Source organism: Ammospiza nelsoni, chromosome 12 (genome assembly GCF_027579445.1).
Source record: "Ammospiza nelsoni isolate bAmmNel1 chromosome 12, bAmmNel1.pri, whole genome shotgun sequence".
Classification (NCBI taxonomy): Eukaryota; Metazoa; Chordata; class Aves; order Passeriformes; family Passerellidae; genus Ammospiza; species Ammospiza nelsoni.
This window is the reverse complement of record NC_080644.1, coordinates 12,761,105-12,780,789: the sequence shown is the minus strand read 5'-3', so window position 1 is coordinate 12,780,789 and position 19,685 is coordinate 12,761,105. Positions and strand designations below refer to the sequence as shown.

Below are 19,685 nucleotides of genomic sequence, written 5' to 3'. Positions count from 1 at the left end.
ACAGAGCGCGGACCTATGGGAGTGTCGGGCGGGGCGGCGCCCCCGGAAGCGGCGTGCGGCGGGGCGCCATGGCCGGCGGGGCCATGGCGGGTGGGGAGGATTCGCTTCGCGCTCTGCTCCGCGCCGCCAACGCGCTCCTGCAGCAGCGCCGCTACCACGCCGCGCTCGCCGTCATCAAAGGCTTCCGAAACGGCGCCGTGTGAGTGCCGGGCCCGGCCGCGGGGTCCCCATCCCTCCCGGGGTGCTGTGGCGGGGGTGCTGTGAGGGGGAGGCGGTTCTGCTCCCTCAGCCGCTGTTGGGGTGGCCTGGGCTGCTTTGGGGTCCCCTTCGGGCCTGAGGGTTGAGGGTCCCCTTGGGCCTGGCTCGCTGAGGTGCCTGTGCTTTTCTCTCTCCTGCTCGGCTCCTCCCGGCTTGCTGTGCTGCTGCTGCTGGGCTGGCTTAAAAGTAATAGATATTTGGCTAAACAACCTTTTTTGTCTGTTAGTAGACTAGAAATACAATAGTTTCATAGTATAAAACGAACTTTGTGAAATATTTGTCGACCTTTACAGTTATGGAGCCAAAATCCGTGCCCCACACGCCCTGGTGATGACTTTCCTGTTCAAGAGTGGAAGGTACAAACTCTAAATCTGTGTTTTGTGTTGCTGCTTTGAATGTTTTCATAGCAGCTGTTTATTTTCCATGTTTGTAGGTGGTTTAAAAGCAGAAAAATGTGTGAGCCATGGTTGAGCTTGTACTGATATGAAATACACACAAATATATATAATTGAGGGATTTAATCACTCATGCAATTGTTGATGAGGACAGAGGGAGAACTAACAGATGCCAACAGCAATGTTCTGTGCTGTGTTGAAATATGGGAACCCAGGCTGTAGCAGTGCATGTTGTGCCTTTCCCTGAGTGCCTGAGGTTTGCATTTAGCAATAAAAAAGTTTGTATTTAGCAATAAAAAAAGTTTTTAAAGGGCTGCTTGAATAGAGGGAAAATGGAACCCAGTCCAGAGTCTGGGCAAGGCTGTGCTCTGATGAGGGAATTTCTCCTCATTCCCAAAACATTCCTGGGGTGGCCAAACCAATGTAGGTGGGGAGTGCAGTGCCCAGGCTGGGTGAGTGCAGGATTTTGCCTTTTCTCTCCTGTAATTGTCTCTTTGCCTCAGTTTCAGGGAGAAGCTGAAGTCCATTGCCCAGGCCACGTACGCCCACTCCCGGAACCTGGCTTATTTTGTGTTCACCTACAAGGGGCTCCTGGCAGCCCAGTCCCGGCTGCAGGGGAAAAAAATCCCATTCCATTCCTTCCTTGCAGCCTGCATTGGGGGCTGGCTGGTGTTTGGTGACAACAATCCCATCAACAGCCAGGTAAAGGCACTTGCTGAAAGTTTCTGTGGCCAGGAAAAACAAGAGGTGTGCCAGGAATTGGGTGAGGGCTCCTGTTTTTGGTGGTTCTGACCAGAGCATTGCTCTTTTATCATTTTGTCTGCACAAATTGCAGTTTTGACTGCTCTGCACTCAAGTCCCAGGTGTGGCTGTGTGTTTCCATGAGCAGTGTGGGTGCTGGAAGCCCAGGTTTGCCTCCAGGGCTGCCCTGGGTTTGGAGGAAGGCAGTCAGGTAACCCAGAGCTGTTGGGTTGTCCCACCTGTCACCTGTGGTCACTACTGTGTGTTCCTGGTGTGGCCATCACAGGGTTAAACACTTCACCTGAAGTGTTGTGAGTGTAGGACTTGATCAGATAGAGCTGGACTGAGCTAAACTGGTTAAACTAACAACTAAACTGGTTAAGCTGGTAACTAAACTGAACACTAAACTGGTTATCAGATAAATTGGCCACTGAACTGGCTAAACTGACCTCTAAACTGGCCAAACTGGCAACTAAACTGACCACTAGACTGGTTAAACTGGCAACTAAACTGGTTAAAGTGGCAACTAAACTGACCACTAAACTGGTTAATCTGACAGATAAACTTGCCACTAAACTGGCCAAACTGTCAACTAAACTGGCTAAACTAACCACTAAACTGACCACTAAACTGGCTAAAACTGACCACTAAACTGGCTTAACTGATCACCAAACTGGTTAAACTGGCAACTAAACTGGTTAAAATGATAGCTAAACTGGTTAATCTGACAGCTAAACTGACCAAACTGACAACTAAACTGGCTAAACTGATCACTAAACTGGGTAAACTGGCAATTAAACTGGGTAAACTGACAGCTAAACTGACCACTAAACTGATTAATCTGACAGCTAAACTGACAACTAAACTGGTTAATCTGACAGCTAAACTTACTCCTAAACTGGTTAAATTCACCCCTAAAGTGGTTAAACTCACCACTAAACTGGTTAAACTGATGAAAGCTGCTCAGGGGGTGTTTGATTAAAGCTGGTTGTTAACACACAGTCACCAAGGAGTAAAACACAGAGCTGCAGATTAATCCCAAGTGCTCGACTTAAGCCAGGCCTGGTTAGGCTGTGCTCAGACTCTCACCTGCTTGGCAGGACTGTTCTGTCAGCACCATCTGAGGTGGCATGAGCTGGGTAGAGACAGAAGTTGTGCAACTGCCCAGCAGTGCTGCAGGAAATGCAGCCTGTGATTGGCAAATCAGAGCAGCAGGCCTTGCAGGAGAACAAACAGAGTTTTGGCAGAGTGCTGATAGGGGCAATGTCAGCCTGTTGGCTTTGAAGTGAAGGGGTTGTTCCTGTCCCTCCTGGCTGGATTGTCACTTGTGAAGCCCTGGAGGTGGCTGTGCTCAGTTCTCACCCTGCTCCCTGGGTTTCTCTGTAGAAATCACAAACAGGACAGGACTGCTGTGGAACGTGCCTTGAGCTGTTTGATTTTTCAGCATCAGCCTCATTCCATGGTTATGACAATGGGAAGATGCCACCAGCTCACATCCCAGGCAGCAGACAAAGAACTGAATGTTACAACTCACTTTATAAGTTTTTTGACCAATCACACAAAGCAAAAGCACATTGACAGTAGTTCTATCCAACCCCTATAAGCACAGGTACCTTTGGTTAAACAATGCCTGCTTATTTCAAATACAATACCTGCTTGTGAGCCTTAAAGCACAATGCACAGAGCTCCATTATTAAGCTTCAAGCTTCCTAATATCTTGCTAGATAAACTTTTCTGTAGCTTAGGGAGTTATTCTAGATAAGGGTTAATACACAGACCATTGTTCTATTTGTCCTTGCTTTTCTAAAGTTAAATAATTTTTCTGCTGACCAATCTCATGGCTACTGCTTAGCTCTAATCACAGTTTTACCTCCTCTGAGGCCTTTTGCAGCTTTCCCAACCCCTCTGATTTTGTGGGTCCCCACATTTCTCCTCTGCAGATCATCATGTACCTGCTGTCCCGCATCCTGTTCGGGCTGTCCCGGCTGGCTGTGCAGAAGGGCTACATCCCCCAGCCCAGGCAGGATCCCTTCCCTCTGCTGGCTGCCCTGGTGTGGGGGACAGTCCTGTGGCTCTTTGAGTACCACAGGGACACTCTGCAGCCCTCCCTGCAGTCCTCCATGACCTACCTGTATGAGGACAGTGAGGTGTGGCACGACGTGTCTGACTTCCTCATCTACAACAAAAGGACAGACAGCAAGTAGGTGCTTCCCTCTAAACCACCTTGGAATGGGATGGAACCTCCCAGCAGCTGGGGGAAAAGGTTATTCTGTTGCTTTTGACCTGTGGTTTTTTAAAATTAACATCCATCAAGCAGAGTTCGCTCTTATCTCCAAGCCAGAATGTTCTGATCAGTTTTTTGGCTCCTTTTAGAGCAAGCTCAACCCCCACAGAAACTTGTTGCAGTCTGGTTTTAAGAGGCCTTATTTTCCCTACAAGTGTGGCATTGGGGTTTGTTCTTGAAAAACTAAATATATTTATAAAATGACAGCCTGACACTAAGTGGAGAGTATGAAACCATGTTCTAGGGCTCATCTGAATGTTTACAAGTGTTTTTTTTCTGTGCTGTTGCGCTCACTGTGGTGTGATTGAGGGTGAAGGGAGTGGGGGACCTGCTGAGCTCTGAGAGCAGGGCCATCATTTCTTCATTGCTGTGGATGGCTGAGAATCCTGTTTAAACTATTATAAGGACAGTTATGTGCTTCTTGAGAGAGTTCCTCTGCAGTTTTCCCTCAGGGAGACAATAAAATGTGTGAGAATTGAACTGTTAGGATTGTCTTGTACCAGCCTGGTAAATCAGGCTTGCAAAGACTATTTTTGCTTGGTTCCTTTCCTGCACTTGGGCTGAATCTGTGCCTCTATAAAGTGCACTAATGAATACCCTGTAATTATTTTAAACTTGTTTGTAAAGCTTTTAAAAGCTGCTTGAACTAAATACCAAAAACAGTTACACAACTTGGGCTCCTCTATGACCAGGCCTCAGATCTTATGCTGGGGATTTTGTGTGTCTAAGGGGGCATTTCCCAAGCACTTTTATTTATTTTATTTTGGTGGAGCATGGCAAGGGTTTCTCTGAGGTCCAGAATCTGCCTTCCACAGCTGTGGCAAGTGTTGGCTGTAACCAGATTTGAATCTGATTTTGTACCTGTAGTTTGTGCAGGCTTAATTGATTAATTTAATTGATTAATTTATTAATTATCTTCCTCTCAAAAACACTCTGCTGAGCCCCAGGATAGGGCAGCACACCCTGGGTTATGGCAGAAGATAGCTGAGAAAGCACAAAAACTGGTTTCATTAATAAATTAATAAATTCAAACTCCTCATAGTGCAAATAACTACACATTTTACTCAGTGATGTGCATTGAAATAATTCCTGCTTTGATGGGGTGATATTTCCAAGAGAATCATGAAATTCCCTGCTCTCTTTTGGCTCAGTTGGGACTGTTTGGTTCACTTTCCCTGTACCCACCTGCTTTTCCCTGACCTGCCCATGGCATTTCATAGTCCTGCTGATGCTCTCTTCATAATCCTTGGAACTTTTTACCCTCCAGGCTCTGGCAATTTCTCCTATGGTACAGCTGAAATAGTACATTTAACTTCAGGGAGCTTCTGATTTAAAAAAAAAAAAATTCTCAATTTCTTCTGAAGTAATTTTTCCTTGTCCTCCTAACCTCCTTTATTACTGCTGCTCATATTCAGAGTCCTCCTTATTCTTTATTTTTCCCCTTTTCTTTGTCCATGCAAATCCATTATGTCCATGGTGCCTAAAAACCAAGACACTTCTTGTCGTAATAACTTTCTATGATCCCTTCAACTTCTAATTTCATTGCTAACTTCTGATTAACTGCTGTTACAGTTTGGACTGAATAATTGAATTGGAATCCATCAGGCCCCATGAAAGCTGTAAAATTAGGAATTTGTTTCCTTTGGCTAAATATTTTTCTCTGTATATACAACTGAAATGGTACATTTAACTTCAGGGAGCTTCTGATTTAAAAAAACTTCTCAATTTCTTCTTAAGTAATTTTTCCTTGTCCTCCTGAACTCCTTTATTACTGTTGGACATATTCAGAGTGCTGCTTTGCTTTATTTTTCCCCTTTTATTTTTTTGCTTTTCTTTATTTTCCCCTTTTCTTTGTCCATGCAAACCCATGATGTCCATGGTGCCCAAAAACCAAGATACTTCTTTGTCATAATGATCCCTTCAACTTCTAATTTCATTGCTAATTTCTAATTAACTGCTGTTACAGTCTGGACTGAATAATTGAGTTGAAAGCCATCAGACCCCATGAAAGCTGTAAAATCAGGAATTTGGATTGTTTCTTTTGGTTAAATATTTTTCTCTGTATAGAGAAACATAAAGGTTCAATACAGAAAAGCTGGTGAAGCTACAGGTGAGGTCTGATTCCTTTATAAAAATCTTTCCACCACTGTTGGGTGTTTGAAGCATCTCAGTTTTTCTGTCAGAAGCCTCAGTATTGTTCCAACTAAGAGCATTGATATTCTAAAATTGCAGAATTCCTGCAAGCTTTGATGGGATTTCAGAAAGCTGACAGCTGTGCCTTGGGAAATGCTCCCTAAAACTATTAAACTCACAAATCCTTGACCATGTGTAATTATTGCAGCAAAAGAAGCTGTGGGCTGGGTGTCTCTGAGAAGGTTTTGATCTGTGAAATTTGTAGCTTGTGGTTCCCTTAGAGGTGGAATAACCTTCCTCTGCTGGGCACTGTGGCTGCTGGTGGAAGGACCAGGGGCCTTTCCTGACCTTTTCATTGCTCTGTGTCCTTTAGAAAGTAAAGCTCAGCCAAAAACCAATGTATGCAATCAGTCTGGCAGCAGCACCATGACTTCTTGGTTCAGAACTCCCTTTTTCCCTTGGGAATCTGTCTTTCTAAGGAAGCCATGGCTGAGCCTGCAGTGGAGCTGCCATCCCTGGATCCCAGCTCTGACCTTTTCACACTGCTCTGTGTCCTCTCCAGAAAATAAAACCCAGCCAAAAACCAATGTCTGCAATCAGCCTGGCAGCAGTACCATGGCTCCTCCTCAGTTCAAAATGCCCTTTTTATTTGGAAATCTCTCCTTTCTAAGGAAGCCATGGCTGAGCCTGCAGTGGAGCTGCTATCCCAGCTCTGACCTTTTCACACTGCTCTTTCCTCTCCAGAGAATAAATCCCACCCAAAAACCAATGTCTGCAATCAGCCTTGCAGCAGTGACCATGACTTCTCCCTGATTCAAAACTCCCTTTTTCTCTTGGGAATCTCTTCCTTTCTTAGCCATGCCTGAGCCTGCCATGGAGCTGCAGTGGAGCTGCCATCCCTGGATCCCAGCTCTGACCTTTTCACACTGCTCTGTGTCCTCTCCAGATAAATCCCAGCCATAAACCAATGTCTGCAATCGGCCTGGCAGCAATGACCATGACTTCTCCTTAGTTCAAAACTCCCTTTTTCTCTTGGGAATCTCTCCTTTCTAAGGAAGCCATGGCTGAGCCTGCAGTGGAGCTGCCATCCCAACTCCTGACCTTTTCACACTGCGTTCTGTCCTCTCCAGAAAATAAAACCCAGCCAAAAACCAGTGTATGCAATCAGCCTGGCAGCAGTACCATGGCTTCTCCTTGGTTCAAAATGCCCTTTTTTTTTTTTGGGGAATCTCTCCTTTCTAAGGAAGCCATGGCTGAGCCTGCAGTGGAGCTGCCATCCCAACTCCTGACCTTTCCACATTGCTCTCTGTCCTCTCCAGAAAACAAATCCCAGCCAAAACCCAGTGTCTGCAATCAGCCTGGCAGCAGTACCATGGCTTCTCCTTGCTTCAAAACTCCCTTTTTCTCTCGGGACTCTGTAAGGAAGCCCTGGCTGAGCTGCAGGGGGCAGCTGCCATCCCTGCATCCCAGCTCCTCCCTGGATCCCAAACCCCTGGGGCTCTGCTGACCGTTGGTTTCCCTGCTGGGCTGGGCCAGGACGTTAAGCTGCAAGTCAGTGCTTTCCCCAGGGAAGTAATTGGGACAGCTCCTTAATGACATCAGCCCCCCTGGCTGTCCTGGGAGCAGATAGCTGGGGATGAGCCCCTCCTGCTGCCAAGGTGTTGGAACAATGCAGGAGTGTCGTGGGGAAGTGAACTAGAAGTAATTTGTCTGAGTCAGACTTTTGGGATATGTAAGTGACACTCCCTGCCCTCCCCCAGGGCATTGTTTGGGGAACGGAGTGCCCTGTTTGGGTTCCTTTTTTTATTAGCATTAAAAGCCAAAGAAATAAAGAGACAGTTGGGAAGGCACCTGCAGTATGGCCAGTCCTTAAGGATCACAAAGAAGGGTCATTTTCTCCCCTCAGCCCTGACTGGTTTTGAATTTTAAGATGAGCATGGGGTTGTTTGTCTACAACAACTTTATTTTCCCCCCTTGTTATTTTTTCCTTGACACCTGACTGATGCTGAGTGTCTCTAAAGAGGAGCAGAGTCTCTGTCTTTGCTCAGTTTGTCACTCTGGATAAAATTGAAGGGTTTAAAATGATGCTTCTCCCTCAGATTTTAAGCCTCTCTTAGAGGCAGTTTTAAAGGTTAATGAATCAAACTGATCAAAAGTTTTCAGCAATCCTGAGCTTTTCAAGCAGACTGACTATCCTGGGCTATTAATCATTTATTTTATGAAGGAACAAAGCAGGCTCAGGGTTATTTACTGTTGCTGCCTGCTGCCCTGGCATACCCACTGTGCTTCCCTTCCCTTTGGAGGACAGCTTGTGTGCTGGGCTGCAGAACCCTTTCCGGGACAATTGCATTATTTAACAAAGGTGAAAATGAGACAGCTGCCTGACATTTGGGTTAGGGAAGCTTTTCTGGGCTGTGTTTGATGCTGGCAGTGAAGGAGAGGGTGTTTGAACCTGTGTTTGGCCATTCAGTGCTGCAGAGGAGGTTTGAGGAGGCTGGGGGTGTGACCCCGTGTCTGTGATGGGACAGTGCATGGGACAGAACCATCCCTGTGTCTGTGCAATACCCAGAGAACTGCCCTGCTCAGGGCATTTATCAGAGAATTATGGGATGGTTCAGGTTAGATGGGACCTTAAAAACCATCCCAGCCCCTGCCATGGCAAGGACACCTTCCTCTATCCCAGGGTGCTCCCAGCCCTGTCCAGCCTGGCCTTGGGCACTGCCAGGGATCCAGGGGCAGCCCCAGCTGCTCTGGGCACCTGTGCCAGGGTGGGGAGGGTGCAGAGCACCTTTGATATGGGTGCTGTGAGACTTTCCTGCCCTGCTAGGATAGGTCAAGCTCTGCTTTACACCCAGCTGGGTGTGTGTGGAAGGGCAGAGATGATCCCTGGCTGCTGACAGAGCCCCTCTGTGCAGAGTGAGCTCTGCAGGCTGCTGGGAGCTGCCATGGCTGCCTGCATGGTGCTGCTGGAGCCACCAAACCCTGTGCAGATCCCTCACCAGGAGAAGCTGCTGGGGAGCTCCAGCTCATTTTCCCTGCATCAGCACAAAAGTGACCTTTGGTTAATACCCCAAGCTGTGTGCTGCTCCCTGTTTGCCAGGCTGTGTTTGTCTCCCTGGCCCATGGCAGCCTGGAGCTGAGTGTGTTTTCTGATGCTGCTTTTGAAACCCAGCAGATAAGGGAGGAGGGGAAATAAGGCATCATGTCTGTCTGCCACTGTTAATATTTTTGGGGTGTTAATCTTGAGTTTTCAACCTGTGTGTTCCTACCAGATTGCTGGAGGAGGTAACTTTTCTCTTTATTTAGAAGAATTTTCATGTCTCTACTGGTGAGGAGGGAGAAAAACAAACTAACAGCTCTATAATACAGGTATTATTACCTCTGCTTTTGAGATGCATTTTGTATTCATAATTACTGTGTAATCCAGGCCTTGATTTTCTGACAGCATAGAATAAAATAAAGAACATAAACTCAGGTAACTTATGTGACATTGATCAGATGCTTGTAGAAATATCTTGGATTTGGGTTTAAAACAATAAAAAGAGAGGGCAGGGGGTTGTTGATGTGGCTCTGTCCACTATGAATCACCTTCTTGTGGCCATTATTTCTGTATAATCACTCTTTGAATATTACAGTACTGTGCTTTGTCTACAAATAAAAATCCTAATTTTTTGTCTTTTTTTACTGTCATCATTTTTAAATTAAAATCTTTGAAACAATGCTTGATTATTGCATGTCTGTAGTCCTGGATGTAGAAAAGCCATGCACAAGGTGCAGTTTGGGCATGGTTTGGGCTCTGGTGTTACCAGCTTGGAAACAACAGCTGGAACTGCTTTGACCCCAGCATCAGATTTAATTCCTGCAGGGGTAAGGTGCCAGCTGCAGAAACAAACTGGGATGGCTGACACCTCTTTTTGGTTTTTAAAATGTGACAAATAAAGAAAATAAGGATGTCTAGGGATGGTTTTGCTGCCTCTTCCAAGCTAAAAGGAAATGTGCTGTAGAGGTGACTGCTGTGGTGGTGGGATGAAGCAGTTGCTGAGTGTAAGATCAAACCTTCAGCTTTGTAGCTAAAATGCTGGAGTGTCCAGCCTGGGCCATGAGAAGCCAAATTAACACCCCTAAACTGATGCCAGTGCTACCTTCAAGTGGTTTTTTCCTCCTTACAGAGTGTCACACTCTGTCTGAGCCCAGGTGAAGCTCTGGGTGACCTGTAGGTTTTATTCTGACAAAAGCAAAAGCGTTCCAACACTTTTGGGTTCTCAGTGACCGTGTGGTGGGAAGTGAACCTGGACTGGCTGCAGACACTAAAGAATCACAGAATCACAGAAATTCTAGGTTGGAAGAGACCTTTAAGATCATCGAGTCCAACCCATGTTCTAACACCTCAACTAGATCATGGCACCAAGTGCCACATCCAGTCTTTTTTTAAACTCTTCGAGGGATGGTGACTCTACCACCTCCCTGGGTAGATGATTCTAGTATTTGACCACTCTTAAGAGAGGTAGAAGCCAGAGCCTGGCATATTCCCAAATCACTCCTGGATAAAAGCCCCAGGCTCCCAGAAACATTTCAGCCTCTCTGTTCTTCCATGGGTGAAGAACACTTCCTTTGAGTGAAGGAATTGAAGAGCACTGTGGAATGGAGTGGCTCTCAGTGTTTGTGGTGTTTTGGCTCGGAGGATGAGACAAGGCTGCCCTGGCAGGGTGTGGAGCAGAGCAGGAGGGGAACAGGCTCTGTGCCCGTGGCTTCCCTGAGAGACACTGATGATGTGAGCTTTAAAAGCAGGTGCCACCACAGGAGAGGAGGAGGTGGCACTGCTCAGTCTGGTGTGCCCAGCATCCAAAAGAGGAGCTGGCCTGGTGTCCTGTGGGAAGAACTGTGTCATCTTCTGTAAAGATGCAAGGGAACAGGCACTGCCTGGCTTTGGGGACTGGGATCTGAGAGGAGACACCTAAGCCAGGGCTGCTCTCTTCTGCCACAAGGCAGCTTTAGACATTGTTGATGCTTCCAGAAAATTGCTTTGGTTTGCACAGAACAACAGTGATAGCTCTGGTGGCAGAGCTGGGGACTGCTGGGTCAGGGCAGCACAACTGGGGGGCTCTGGGCTTTCCCCAGCTGCAGATTGTGCCACACTGCCAAGTCACCATCTTGTGAACAAACCTGGGGATAGGGGCATTGGCAGGAGACCCCAGGGAAGTCCTGCTGTCCTTCCATGAGCCAGCTCAACACACTCTGTCAGAACCCAGGACATTCCTCTGACTGCCCTGGAGGACTCAAGACCCTGGCGGGGGGCTCAGAGACCTTGGCATGAGGTCAAACACACCTGTGCCTTTGATTTTAGCCCATGGAAACAATTACCAACTTTGTGTGAAGAGTTACAAGCCACAAGAGTTTGAGTAGAATGATATTGAATTTGTCACAGGGTGAAAAAGTAGAATTTTGGGGATTTAGAATGGGGGTTCAAGAGGCAAGATGGAGGAGTCTGGGCATGTCCTGTCCTTCTCCTTCTTCTTCTTCTTCTTCTTCTTCTTGTCCTCCATCTTCTGCTGTGATGGTGGCACTTCTGGATTGGTTTAGAGTAGAGACAGACTGTCTAACATAGGTGATAGATACTGGAAAATTATTGTCAATAAAGTACACCCAGTTTTTAGTATAAAAAGCCAACACCACCCCAAGGGCAGGGACTGTGCCACAACCCAACCTGCTGGACAGATCTCAGCAGGTCAGAGAAAGAATGGAATAGATAAGAAAAAATAAACAACCTTGAAAAGCAGAACTGACAAATCTCAACAACTTCTTCAGTTGCGGGGCTGGGAAAAAAGAGACTTTCTGACACCTTGGGGTCATCTTAACCACAGAAACAAGAACACTTCATGTGGGAGCTGCTGGGGGCAGGAGTGGCTGTGATGGCAGGGACAGTAACTGAGCCCAGGGCTGTGGGTTTCCATCCTGCCAGCTCTCCTCCCCCTGCTCCTGCTGCCAGGTGATTTTCCAGCACAGGTACCAGCTGTGCTCCAGCTGCAGCCTTTTCCCAGCACACACCCCTTGCTCTGAGCCCATCCCACGGTGCCAAACCCACCCAAACTCCTGCAGGCTGAGTCCTGCTGGGGCACAGAGTGTCTGAGCAGGCTCCCGATGCTCTCCAGCCGAGCAGGGCTGTGCAGACAGGGCTTTATCTGGGAGCAGCACCTGCCGCACAGCTAATCTTGGGAGCACGTCTGCACTCCTTAGCGGGGCTGCAGTTGTGCCGAGACGCAATTCATCTGCTTCCCCTCATCCACATGCAAGGAAAGGCCCTGCCCGCCCTTCTCCCAGCAGCGTTTGCCTTTCATTTGTCTGCACAGCCGGCCCTTTTCGCGCTCCGCAGAGGGGGCAGAGCCGGCTCCCCCCGAGCAGCCCCTGCATGAATCAGGGGGGTGAAGGCAGCCTTTGTGAGGCGGGCGGGAGCAGCTGGTGCGGCAGCTGTGTCCCAAACCCTGCCTCATCCCAGGAAACGCCGGCCTGGGGCTCCCCAGGGATGTACGGGGAGAGCTCCGCCAGCCCTGCGCTCCCGCCCGCCTGCTGGGGATGCCTCTTCCCCCTTGCCCAGATGGAAGAAGCATTAACTGTGTGCAAACATCTGGTCTAACTGTTGCTCATGCTTCCTAGTAATGATGATATTGCACTGGAAAGGCTCTGGAGAGTGAGGCCTGGAATATTAGAAGGGCCAAGTGTTAATTAAGTGTATTAATTTCCTTTAAGCAAGGCAGCGTTTCTATTTGCTCTGTGCTGGTGAAGAAATGAGGCACAGCGAGTTGATTTGATTGGTCACGGACATGCACCATGGTCCTGCTGTATTTAAGGATGGAGGGATCCAGGGAAATCACAGCCCTGCTCAGTGCTGGCCATCCCCATGGGAATTGCAACCACTGCCAAAATATCCAGCATAAAATCCTTTAAAGCCAGAAACCTGTTAGGCCAGCACAGGGGCACTGCATGTCAGGATCTGCTCTGCAGCAGAGGAGTTAACTCATCCCTGCAAATGCCTCCTGCATCCCACGCACTGCTGGGAAAAAAAACAGCCCTTCTTCTTTCTCCTGCACAGCCCTTCTCCTGAAAAACAGCCCTTCCTTCTCCTGCATCCCAGGCAGGTCAGGCTTGGCAGCAGGGCTGGGGCAGGAGCCAGCACTGGCTCCCAGCCCTGCCTGGCAGCAGCAGCGGGCTGGGGGCCACTGTGCTCCACCAAAAACCCCCAGGGACACGTGGGGCAGCTCTTGGGGGGCACAGAGGGGTGAAACCCTGGGCTTGGCTCAGTGGGGGTTTGGGTGCCTGGATTAGAACCTGCTCCACACTTTCCTCAAGAGCTTCCCCACATCAGGGCACTGCAAAAGGCCTAATCTTGAAATGTTTTGGGTTTTTTTGTTTTTGTTGTTTTTTTTTTTTTTAATTATTATTAGCAGGATGTACTTTTTTCCTTTTTCATTTTGCTTCCTCATGCAGCGGAGGTTATCAGTGTCCTGCAGGCAGCAGATAGTGGCGCTGGGAGCTGCCTGTGCCGTGTCTGTGGGTGGACTCTCATCTCTCTCAGCATATGGGGCCACTCCCAGCTCTGTGTGCCGTCCCTGTGTCCCTGCCTGTCCCCTGCCACACGGTGCCACGGGCGGAGATAGCGCCTGGCACGGTCAAGTGCAGGTTGTGCTGCCGGCAGAGCTTTTCCTCTGCCCTCTCAGGGGTTATCAGGCAGTCCTGAAGGAGCTGTTCGGCGTTCGGAAACACAGAATGCCGAGCGGATGGAGCAGATTGCAGCATCCCGGGGTTTCTGTGCCTGCTGGATCCCTAAAGCAGCGTGAGCCTGAAACCTCCAGATTTGCTCCACAGCCTCACCCGTGATCTCGGGGCTGCTTTGAGCAAGGGCAGCCCTGAGCTGAGCCCTGCATCCCTCCAGCACTTTTGGACTAAAATCCTGCAGAGACCTGGCCCTGCAAGACAGGAGAGCCCCTGCCCCAGCACGGCTGAGCAACACTGGTGTCCCAAAGCAGGGCAGGCTGGGCTGGGCTGGCTGTCACCCCCGGGCAGGGGGAACACACAGGGACAGCCTGGGACACCCTGCAGAGCCCAAAGCCACCCCCTTCCCGAGCGGTGACACCCGTGGCGGGGCGCAGCCCGCAGGGCAGGCAGCGAGCTGAACTTTGCTCGTGGGTGCGTGGCCCGTCCTGCCGGGCACCGGGGCGGGGAGCGGCCGCACCGGAGCCCGTCAGCCCGGCGGGGCTGAGCCCGGGCCGGGACCGAGCCTGGAACTCCCTACGGGGGAAAACCGGGAGCTGGGGCCGAGTCGGAGCGAGGAACCCGCGGCGGAACACAAGGAGGGGACACCTCAGAGGGGGACACAAACAGGGACAGGGGAGGGGACACCCCCGAGGGGGACACGGGAGACAAACAGGGACAGGGGAGGGGACATCCCTATGGGGGACACAGAGACATCCCTATGGGGGACACAAAGAGGGACACGGGAGGGGACACCACCGAGGGGGTCACAAAGAGGGACATGGGAGGAGGCACTCCTAAGGGGAGACCCAGGGTACACAAACAGGGACGGGGGGAACACCCCGTGGGGGACACAAAGAGGGACACTCCTATGGGGGACACAAACAGGGACACGGGAGGGGACACCCCCGGGGGGGGACACAAAGAGGGACACTCCTATGGGGGACACAAACAGGGACACGGGAGGGGACACCCCCGGGGGGGGACACAAAGAGGGACACTCCTATGGGGGACACAAACAGGGACACGGGAGGGGACACCCCCGGGGGGGGACACACACAGCGCGCGCCGCACCCACGCGCCGCCCCCGCCGCGTCCCCGAGCCGCGCTCCCATTGGCCGCCGCCCCAGCGCGACGCCGCTGATTGGCCGCCTGTCAGCGCGGCCCCCACCCGCCAATGGCCGCGCGGCACCGCCTTCCTCCCCGCTCGCTCCAGCCAATGGCAGCGCGCCTTCACCTCCCCGCCGCGGCGGGCGCAGCCAATGGGCGGGCGGCGGGGCGTCTCGCGCCGCTTTTCGCGGCAAAAAGGATTTGGCGCGCAAAGGCGCGCGGGCCGGCGCGCCGAACAATCCGGCGGCGGGGACAGCGGAGCCGGAGCCGGAGCGCAGCGGCCCCGCGCCCGCCATGGGCCGCGCCCCTGTCCGCGCCCTGCCTGCCGCGCCGCCCGCCGCACCGGCGGCACCGGCTGCCATGTGAGCCATGGCGGCGGCGGGCGGCGCGGCGGGGCTGGCGGCGCTGCTGGGCAGCGCCTCCCCGCACCTCCTGATCGTCTCCGCCGCCGCCGAGGAGCCCGCGGGCGGCGGCCACCCCGATACCGACCTCCTGCTCTTCGCCACGCCGCAGCCCGCCCGCCCCGGCGCCGCGCCCAGACGGCCCGCGCTGGGCCGCCCGCCGGTAACCCCCGCGAGTGGGATGGGGAGGGGTCGGGGGACGGGGACGGGCGGGGGCTCCGGGGAGCGGCGGGCTCGGGCTGTGTTATGGGCTGGGCAGTATTGAGCCTCGAACTGGCTGTGTACCGACCGGGCCGTATACCCTACCGGGCCGTATACCCCACCGGAGCACACGGAGCCGGGCTATACAATGGGCCCGGCTGGATACCGGGCCGTGCTTTGTGCTGCACCGAGCCGGGCCGTACAGCGAGCCGTGCTGTATATGGACCGGGCTCCATACCGGGCCGACCCGTACCTCTCCGTGCTGTGCCCCGTGCCATATGCCGTGCCCGCTCGGTGTCAGCCCGTGCCCGGTGCCCTCGGCTGTGCCAGGCTGTACGGCCGGGCCGTGCCACGCAGCACCTGCCGGGCCGGCCCTGCCCTGCCGCCGCTCCGGAAGCCGCAGGCCCGGGCGCCGGGCCGTGCTTTGCCTCCCCACCCACGGCCCTGCCGCCTTTGGTAGGGCCCCCGCGGTGGGGACAGCCCCCCATTCCCGCCGGGTGTGTGACAGCTCCTGTCACCCCCTCGTGCCCGGATCTGGGGTGTCTGTACCCCATGGTGCGGTGCTGGGGGGTTCCTCACAGACACCCTTCAATAGCACTGGAGCCTGACCCCGTCCCTTGCAGGTGAAGAGGAAGCTGAACTTGGAGACGGATCACCAGTACATAGCAGAGAGTTTGCCAGTGAGCCGGGGCAAGGCCAGGAACCCTGCCAAAGGTATCAGCTCCACTCCTGCTGGCCCCCCTGCCAGCCCAGCTCAGAGCAGAGCTCCAGCAGCCCCACTCTGCTCCCCCAGGCTCATCCCTGGCAGGTTCTTCCAGCCCTTTGGAATGGGCTGTCCCTGGGGCTGTCCACTCTCCACACTCACTGCTGTGCCCTGTGCTGGTGGCACGGTTGTCCTGCCCTTCTGCTGGGTGTCACACTGGCTCTGTCCCTCGCTGTGGGATGGAGCTGTAGGTCCAGCATGGTGTCAGTGCAGTGTCCCAGGATGACCTGCTGCTCTCTCCCCCCTGAGCCCCGCCTGGCACTCTCTGTCTCAGTCACACCTGGAGCACAGGTGTCACAGCCTGTGCCAGGTGCTGCCACCTCCTTCCTGCAGGGGATTTGGGCAGCTCACCCCATTGCCCTGACAAAACAGATCGGGTTTGGGGTGCCAGTCCTGGTTACTAGTCCACAAGCCACCTGCAAGCAGGTAGCAGGAGTTTTGTGACCTTTCAGCTCTGCTTTTCCCTTGTGGCTGAATGACACTTGGAATGACACTTGTCCTCCACGTCTGGCAGGGGCAAAGTCTCCTGGAGAGAAGTCCCGGTATGAAACCTCCCTGAACCTCACCACCAAGCGCTTCCTGGAGCTGCTGAGCCAGTCCCCAGATGGTGTGGTGGACCTCAACTGGGCAGCTGAGGTGCTGAAGGTACAGAAGAGGCGCATCTACGACATCACCAACGTCCTGGAGGGCATACAGCTCATCACCAAGAAATCCAAGAACCACATCCAGTGGCTGTACGTCCCTGGGCTGTGCCTGGGGTGGGGGAGCTGTCTGGGTGGAGGATGGTCTTATTTGGGTGGGGAGTTTCAGGGTGGGGTCACCAGAGTTTCTGCTGCAGGGAGGGCTGTGCTCAGTGGCAGGAAACTTCTGTGTGTCCCCTGGGGCCCCCCAAGTCATCCAGGGGAGTGGTGGGGCTCCATCCAGCCTTGGGGAGCGCTCTGCTGCTAAAATCCCTGCAGGGCTGGTTCTCCTTGGGGGCACAGCAAGCTGTGGGGGCTGGCTGCTGATGGGCACGGTGCTCCCCAGGGGCAGCCAGGCCACCGTGGGAGCGCCAGGCCGGCACCGGCTGCTGGAGAAGGAGCTGCGGGAGCTGCAGGCGGCCGAGCGGCAGCTGGATGACCTCATCCAGATGTGCACGGTGCAGCTGCGCCTGCTCACCGAGGACCCCGCCAACCAGCAATATCCTTTGCTTGCGGGGCGGGGCTGGCTGGGTGGGGCTGTGGTTGAGCCCTGGAGGCGCAGGCAGGGCGGCGCTCAGCCCACATCCCCTTGTGTGTCCCTTCCTTGACCCGCCCCACCGCAGCCTATGTGACCTGCCAGGACCTCCGCAGCATCGTGGACCCCGCGGAGCAAATGGTGATGGTGATCAAAGCCCCCCCAGAGACCCAGCTGCAGGTGTCAGACCCTGCAGAGGTGAGTTGGGGTCACACTGCGCCTCCTGTGCCATCCCTGAGCAGCCCAGGGTTCTCTGCTGTAGGAGCAGCAGGGGGTAGGATGGTCAGGACAGATGGACAGGAGAGATCTCTGCAGCCAGGGCTGGAACTTGGGGTTTATTGCAAAGGGCCTGGGGGCAGGGCCCTGCTGGGAGCTGCCAGACACAGCTCAGAGCAGGCTGAGAGAGGGAGAGGTAAAGAGAGAGAAGGCAAGAGCGTGGTAAAAAGGAGAGGGAGAGAAAAAGAGAAAAAGAGTAAAAGAGAGAGGATGAAAGAGTAAAGAGGGTAAGAGAGTGAGGCTCCCGTTCCAATGCCATAAATCTTCTTCTGTGCTGAATATTCTGATTCTCACCAACTAATCCAGTACGAGATACAAATCCTACAGCATTTCCATACAGCCTATAAGAATCACTACATTCCCATACTGTGTTACTTTTTAAACCCTAAAAACTCCTCTTTGGGCCCCTTCTGCCAAGCTGCAGGGTCTGCTCTGACCCTTGGGCCTGTCTGCAAGCAGAGGGTGTTGTTCCATCCAAAGGGGATCACCTTCAGCTGGCCACACCATTGTTTTCCAGTTGTTCAGTAACTGAGGTATCTCAAAGCTTGCTTTCATTTCAATCTCATTTATAGTTTCCAAATTCTCAAAATCTTTTGCCAGGCAATCATATTGATAAGGCTTTCCTGTTTCATCTTCCCCAACACTCTGCGTGTCCCTGTGTCACCCTGTGTCACTCCTGTCCCCTCCCCAGGCGTTCCAGGTCTCGGTGAGAAGCACTCAGGGCCCCATCGATGTGTTCCTGTGCCCCGAGGACAGCTCGGGGGTCTGCAGCCCTGTCAAGAGCCCCTTCAAAGCCCCTCCTGAGGACTCTCCTCCCAGCCACTCACAGCCCAGAGGCCCCCTGCTCCTGCATCCTGCCCAGGATGTGAACATGCCTCTGCTGCCTGGAGAGCAAGGTGGGGCTGGGGACACAAGCTGGGGACACAAGGGAGGGGGCTGGTGATATGAGAGAGCTGGGGACACAAGGGAACTGGGGAAATAAGCTGGGGACATGAGGGAGGTGGGGACACAAGGGGCCCAGGGACATGAGAGGGCTGGGAGCACAAGGGAGGGCCTGGGGACCAGAAGGTGCTGGGGGACACAAGGGGCCTGGGGAAATGAGGGGGCTGGGGACATGAAGGGCCTGCGGACACAGAGCTGGGGACATGAAGGGCCTGGGGACACAAGGGACGGGCTGGGGACACAGAGCTGGGGACATGAGGGGCCTGGGGACACAAGGAAGGGCCTGGGGACATAAGGGTGCTGGGGACACAAGGGAGGTGCTGGGGACACAAAGAGCCTGGGGACACGAGGAGCCTGGGGAGACGAGCGGCTGGGGACATGAAGGGCCTGGGGACACAAGGGAGCTGGTGGGATGTCACGGTGGCTCTCAGCCCCTCTGTAGTGACACAAGCAAGGAGCTGGCACGCTGCTCAAGCACCCCAGCAAGGCAGGGAGGTGGGAAGGCAGGATCTCCCCAGGCACAAAAGCCTTTTTTGGGGTTTCTTTGGAGAGCATTATGGGATTTACAGCTGTTGCCATGCCCACAGAAGCGCTGCTGCCAGGGCCGAGCGCGCTGCCCAGCAAGGGCCCCAAGGAGGAGGAGGAGGAGGAGGAGGAGGAGGTGAGCCTGTCTCCCCTGGCCTCCATGGACATGCTGCTGGAGCAGAGCAGGGAGGAGCTGGCGGCTTTCCTGCCCGATGAGTTCATCAACCTGTCGCCACCGCAGGCACAGGATTATCACTTCGGGCTGGAGGAGGGCGAGGGCATCAGCGAGCTCTTCGACTGCAACTTTGGGGACTTCACCCCCTTGGACTTCTGAGGCTGTGCCCTCCTGGGTGCCTGGGCAGTGCCAGGGCAGGGCAGCCCCTCTGGCTCCCATGCCCCCTGTTCCTCCCCCACCCATTTTTGCAATATTTTCTTATTATCCCTCCAGCCCGGTGGCATCCCCAGCTCCAGCCCCGCGGGGAGGATGCCAGGGTGGGGTTCCCATCTTGGGGGAACCCCCCAATAGGGCCCTGATCAGGGGCACTGCCCAGGGCAGAGCCACTGCCCCCCAGGAGCCCGTTGCAGAGCTTTAAGCAGTCCTGTGTATAGATTAATGATTTGATTAATTTATTATTGTCCCCTGGGGACAGCGTTTCATTTCCACGGGGGTTTGGGGGGGCTGTACAGCAGAGTGG

At 53.2% G+C, this 19,685-nt stretch overlaps 2 protein-coding genes across 2 annotated transcripts; both read left to right on the top strand.

Moving 5' to 3' along the window:
- Positions 1-67: 67 nt before the first annotated feature.
- Positions 68-9,483, top strand: PXMP4 (peroxisomal membrane protein 4). The gene is made up of 4 exons (XM_059480665.1): positions 68-199; positions 552-614; positions 1,157-1,355; positions 3,335-9,483. The coding sequence occupies exons 1-4, from the start codon at positions 69-71 to the stop codon at positions 3,596-3,598; spliced, it is 657 nt and encodes a 218-aa protein (XP_059336648.1). The 5' UTR covers position 68; the 3' UTR covers positions 3,599-9,483.
- A 5,553-nt stretch (positions 9,484-15,036) lies between these two features.
- On the top strand, positions 15,037-19,651 carry E2F1 (E2F transcription factor 1). The gene is made up of 7 exons (XM_059480905.1): positions 15,037-15,231; positions 15,893-15,983; positions 16,547-16,766; positions 17,059-17,211; positions 17,331-17,445; positions 18,215-18,419; positions 19,053-19,651. The coding sequence occupies exons 1-7, from the start codon at positions 15,037-15,039 to the stop codon at positions 19,322-19,324; spliced, it is 1,251 nt and encodes a 416-aa protein (XP_059336888.1). The 3' UTR covers positions 19,325-19,651.
- The last annotated feature ends 34 nt before the right edge of the window (positions 19,652-19,685 follow it).

Bases quoted from the DNA above. Each gene is read 5' to 3' on its own strand.
- PXMP4 (XM_059480665.1), top strand. From the start codon at position 69: ATGGCCGGCGGGGCCATGGCGGGTGGGGAGGATTCGCTTCGCGCTCTG. The intron at 200-551 runs GTGAGTGCCGGG...CGACCTTTACAG, and splicing joins GGCTTCCGAAACGGCGCCGT to TTATGGAGCCAAAATCCGTG. The intron at 615-1,156 runs GTACAAACTCTA...TCTTTGCCTCAG, and splicing joins TTCCTGTTCAAGAGTGGAAG to TTTCAGGGAGAAGCTGAAGT.
- E2F1 (XM_059480905.1), top strand. From the start codon at position 15,037: ATGGCGGCGGCGGGCGGCGCGGCGGGGCTGGCGGCGCTGCTGGGCAGC. The intron at 15,232-15,892 runs GTAACCCCCGCG...CGTCCCTTGCAG, and splicing joins CCGCGCTGGGCCGCCCGCCG to GTGAAGAGGAAGCTGAACTT. The intron at 16,767-17,058 runs GTACGTCCCTGG...GGTGCTCCCCAG, and splicing joins AAGAACCACATCCAGTGGCT to GGGCAGCCAGGCCACCGTGG.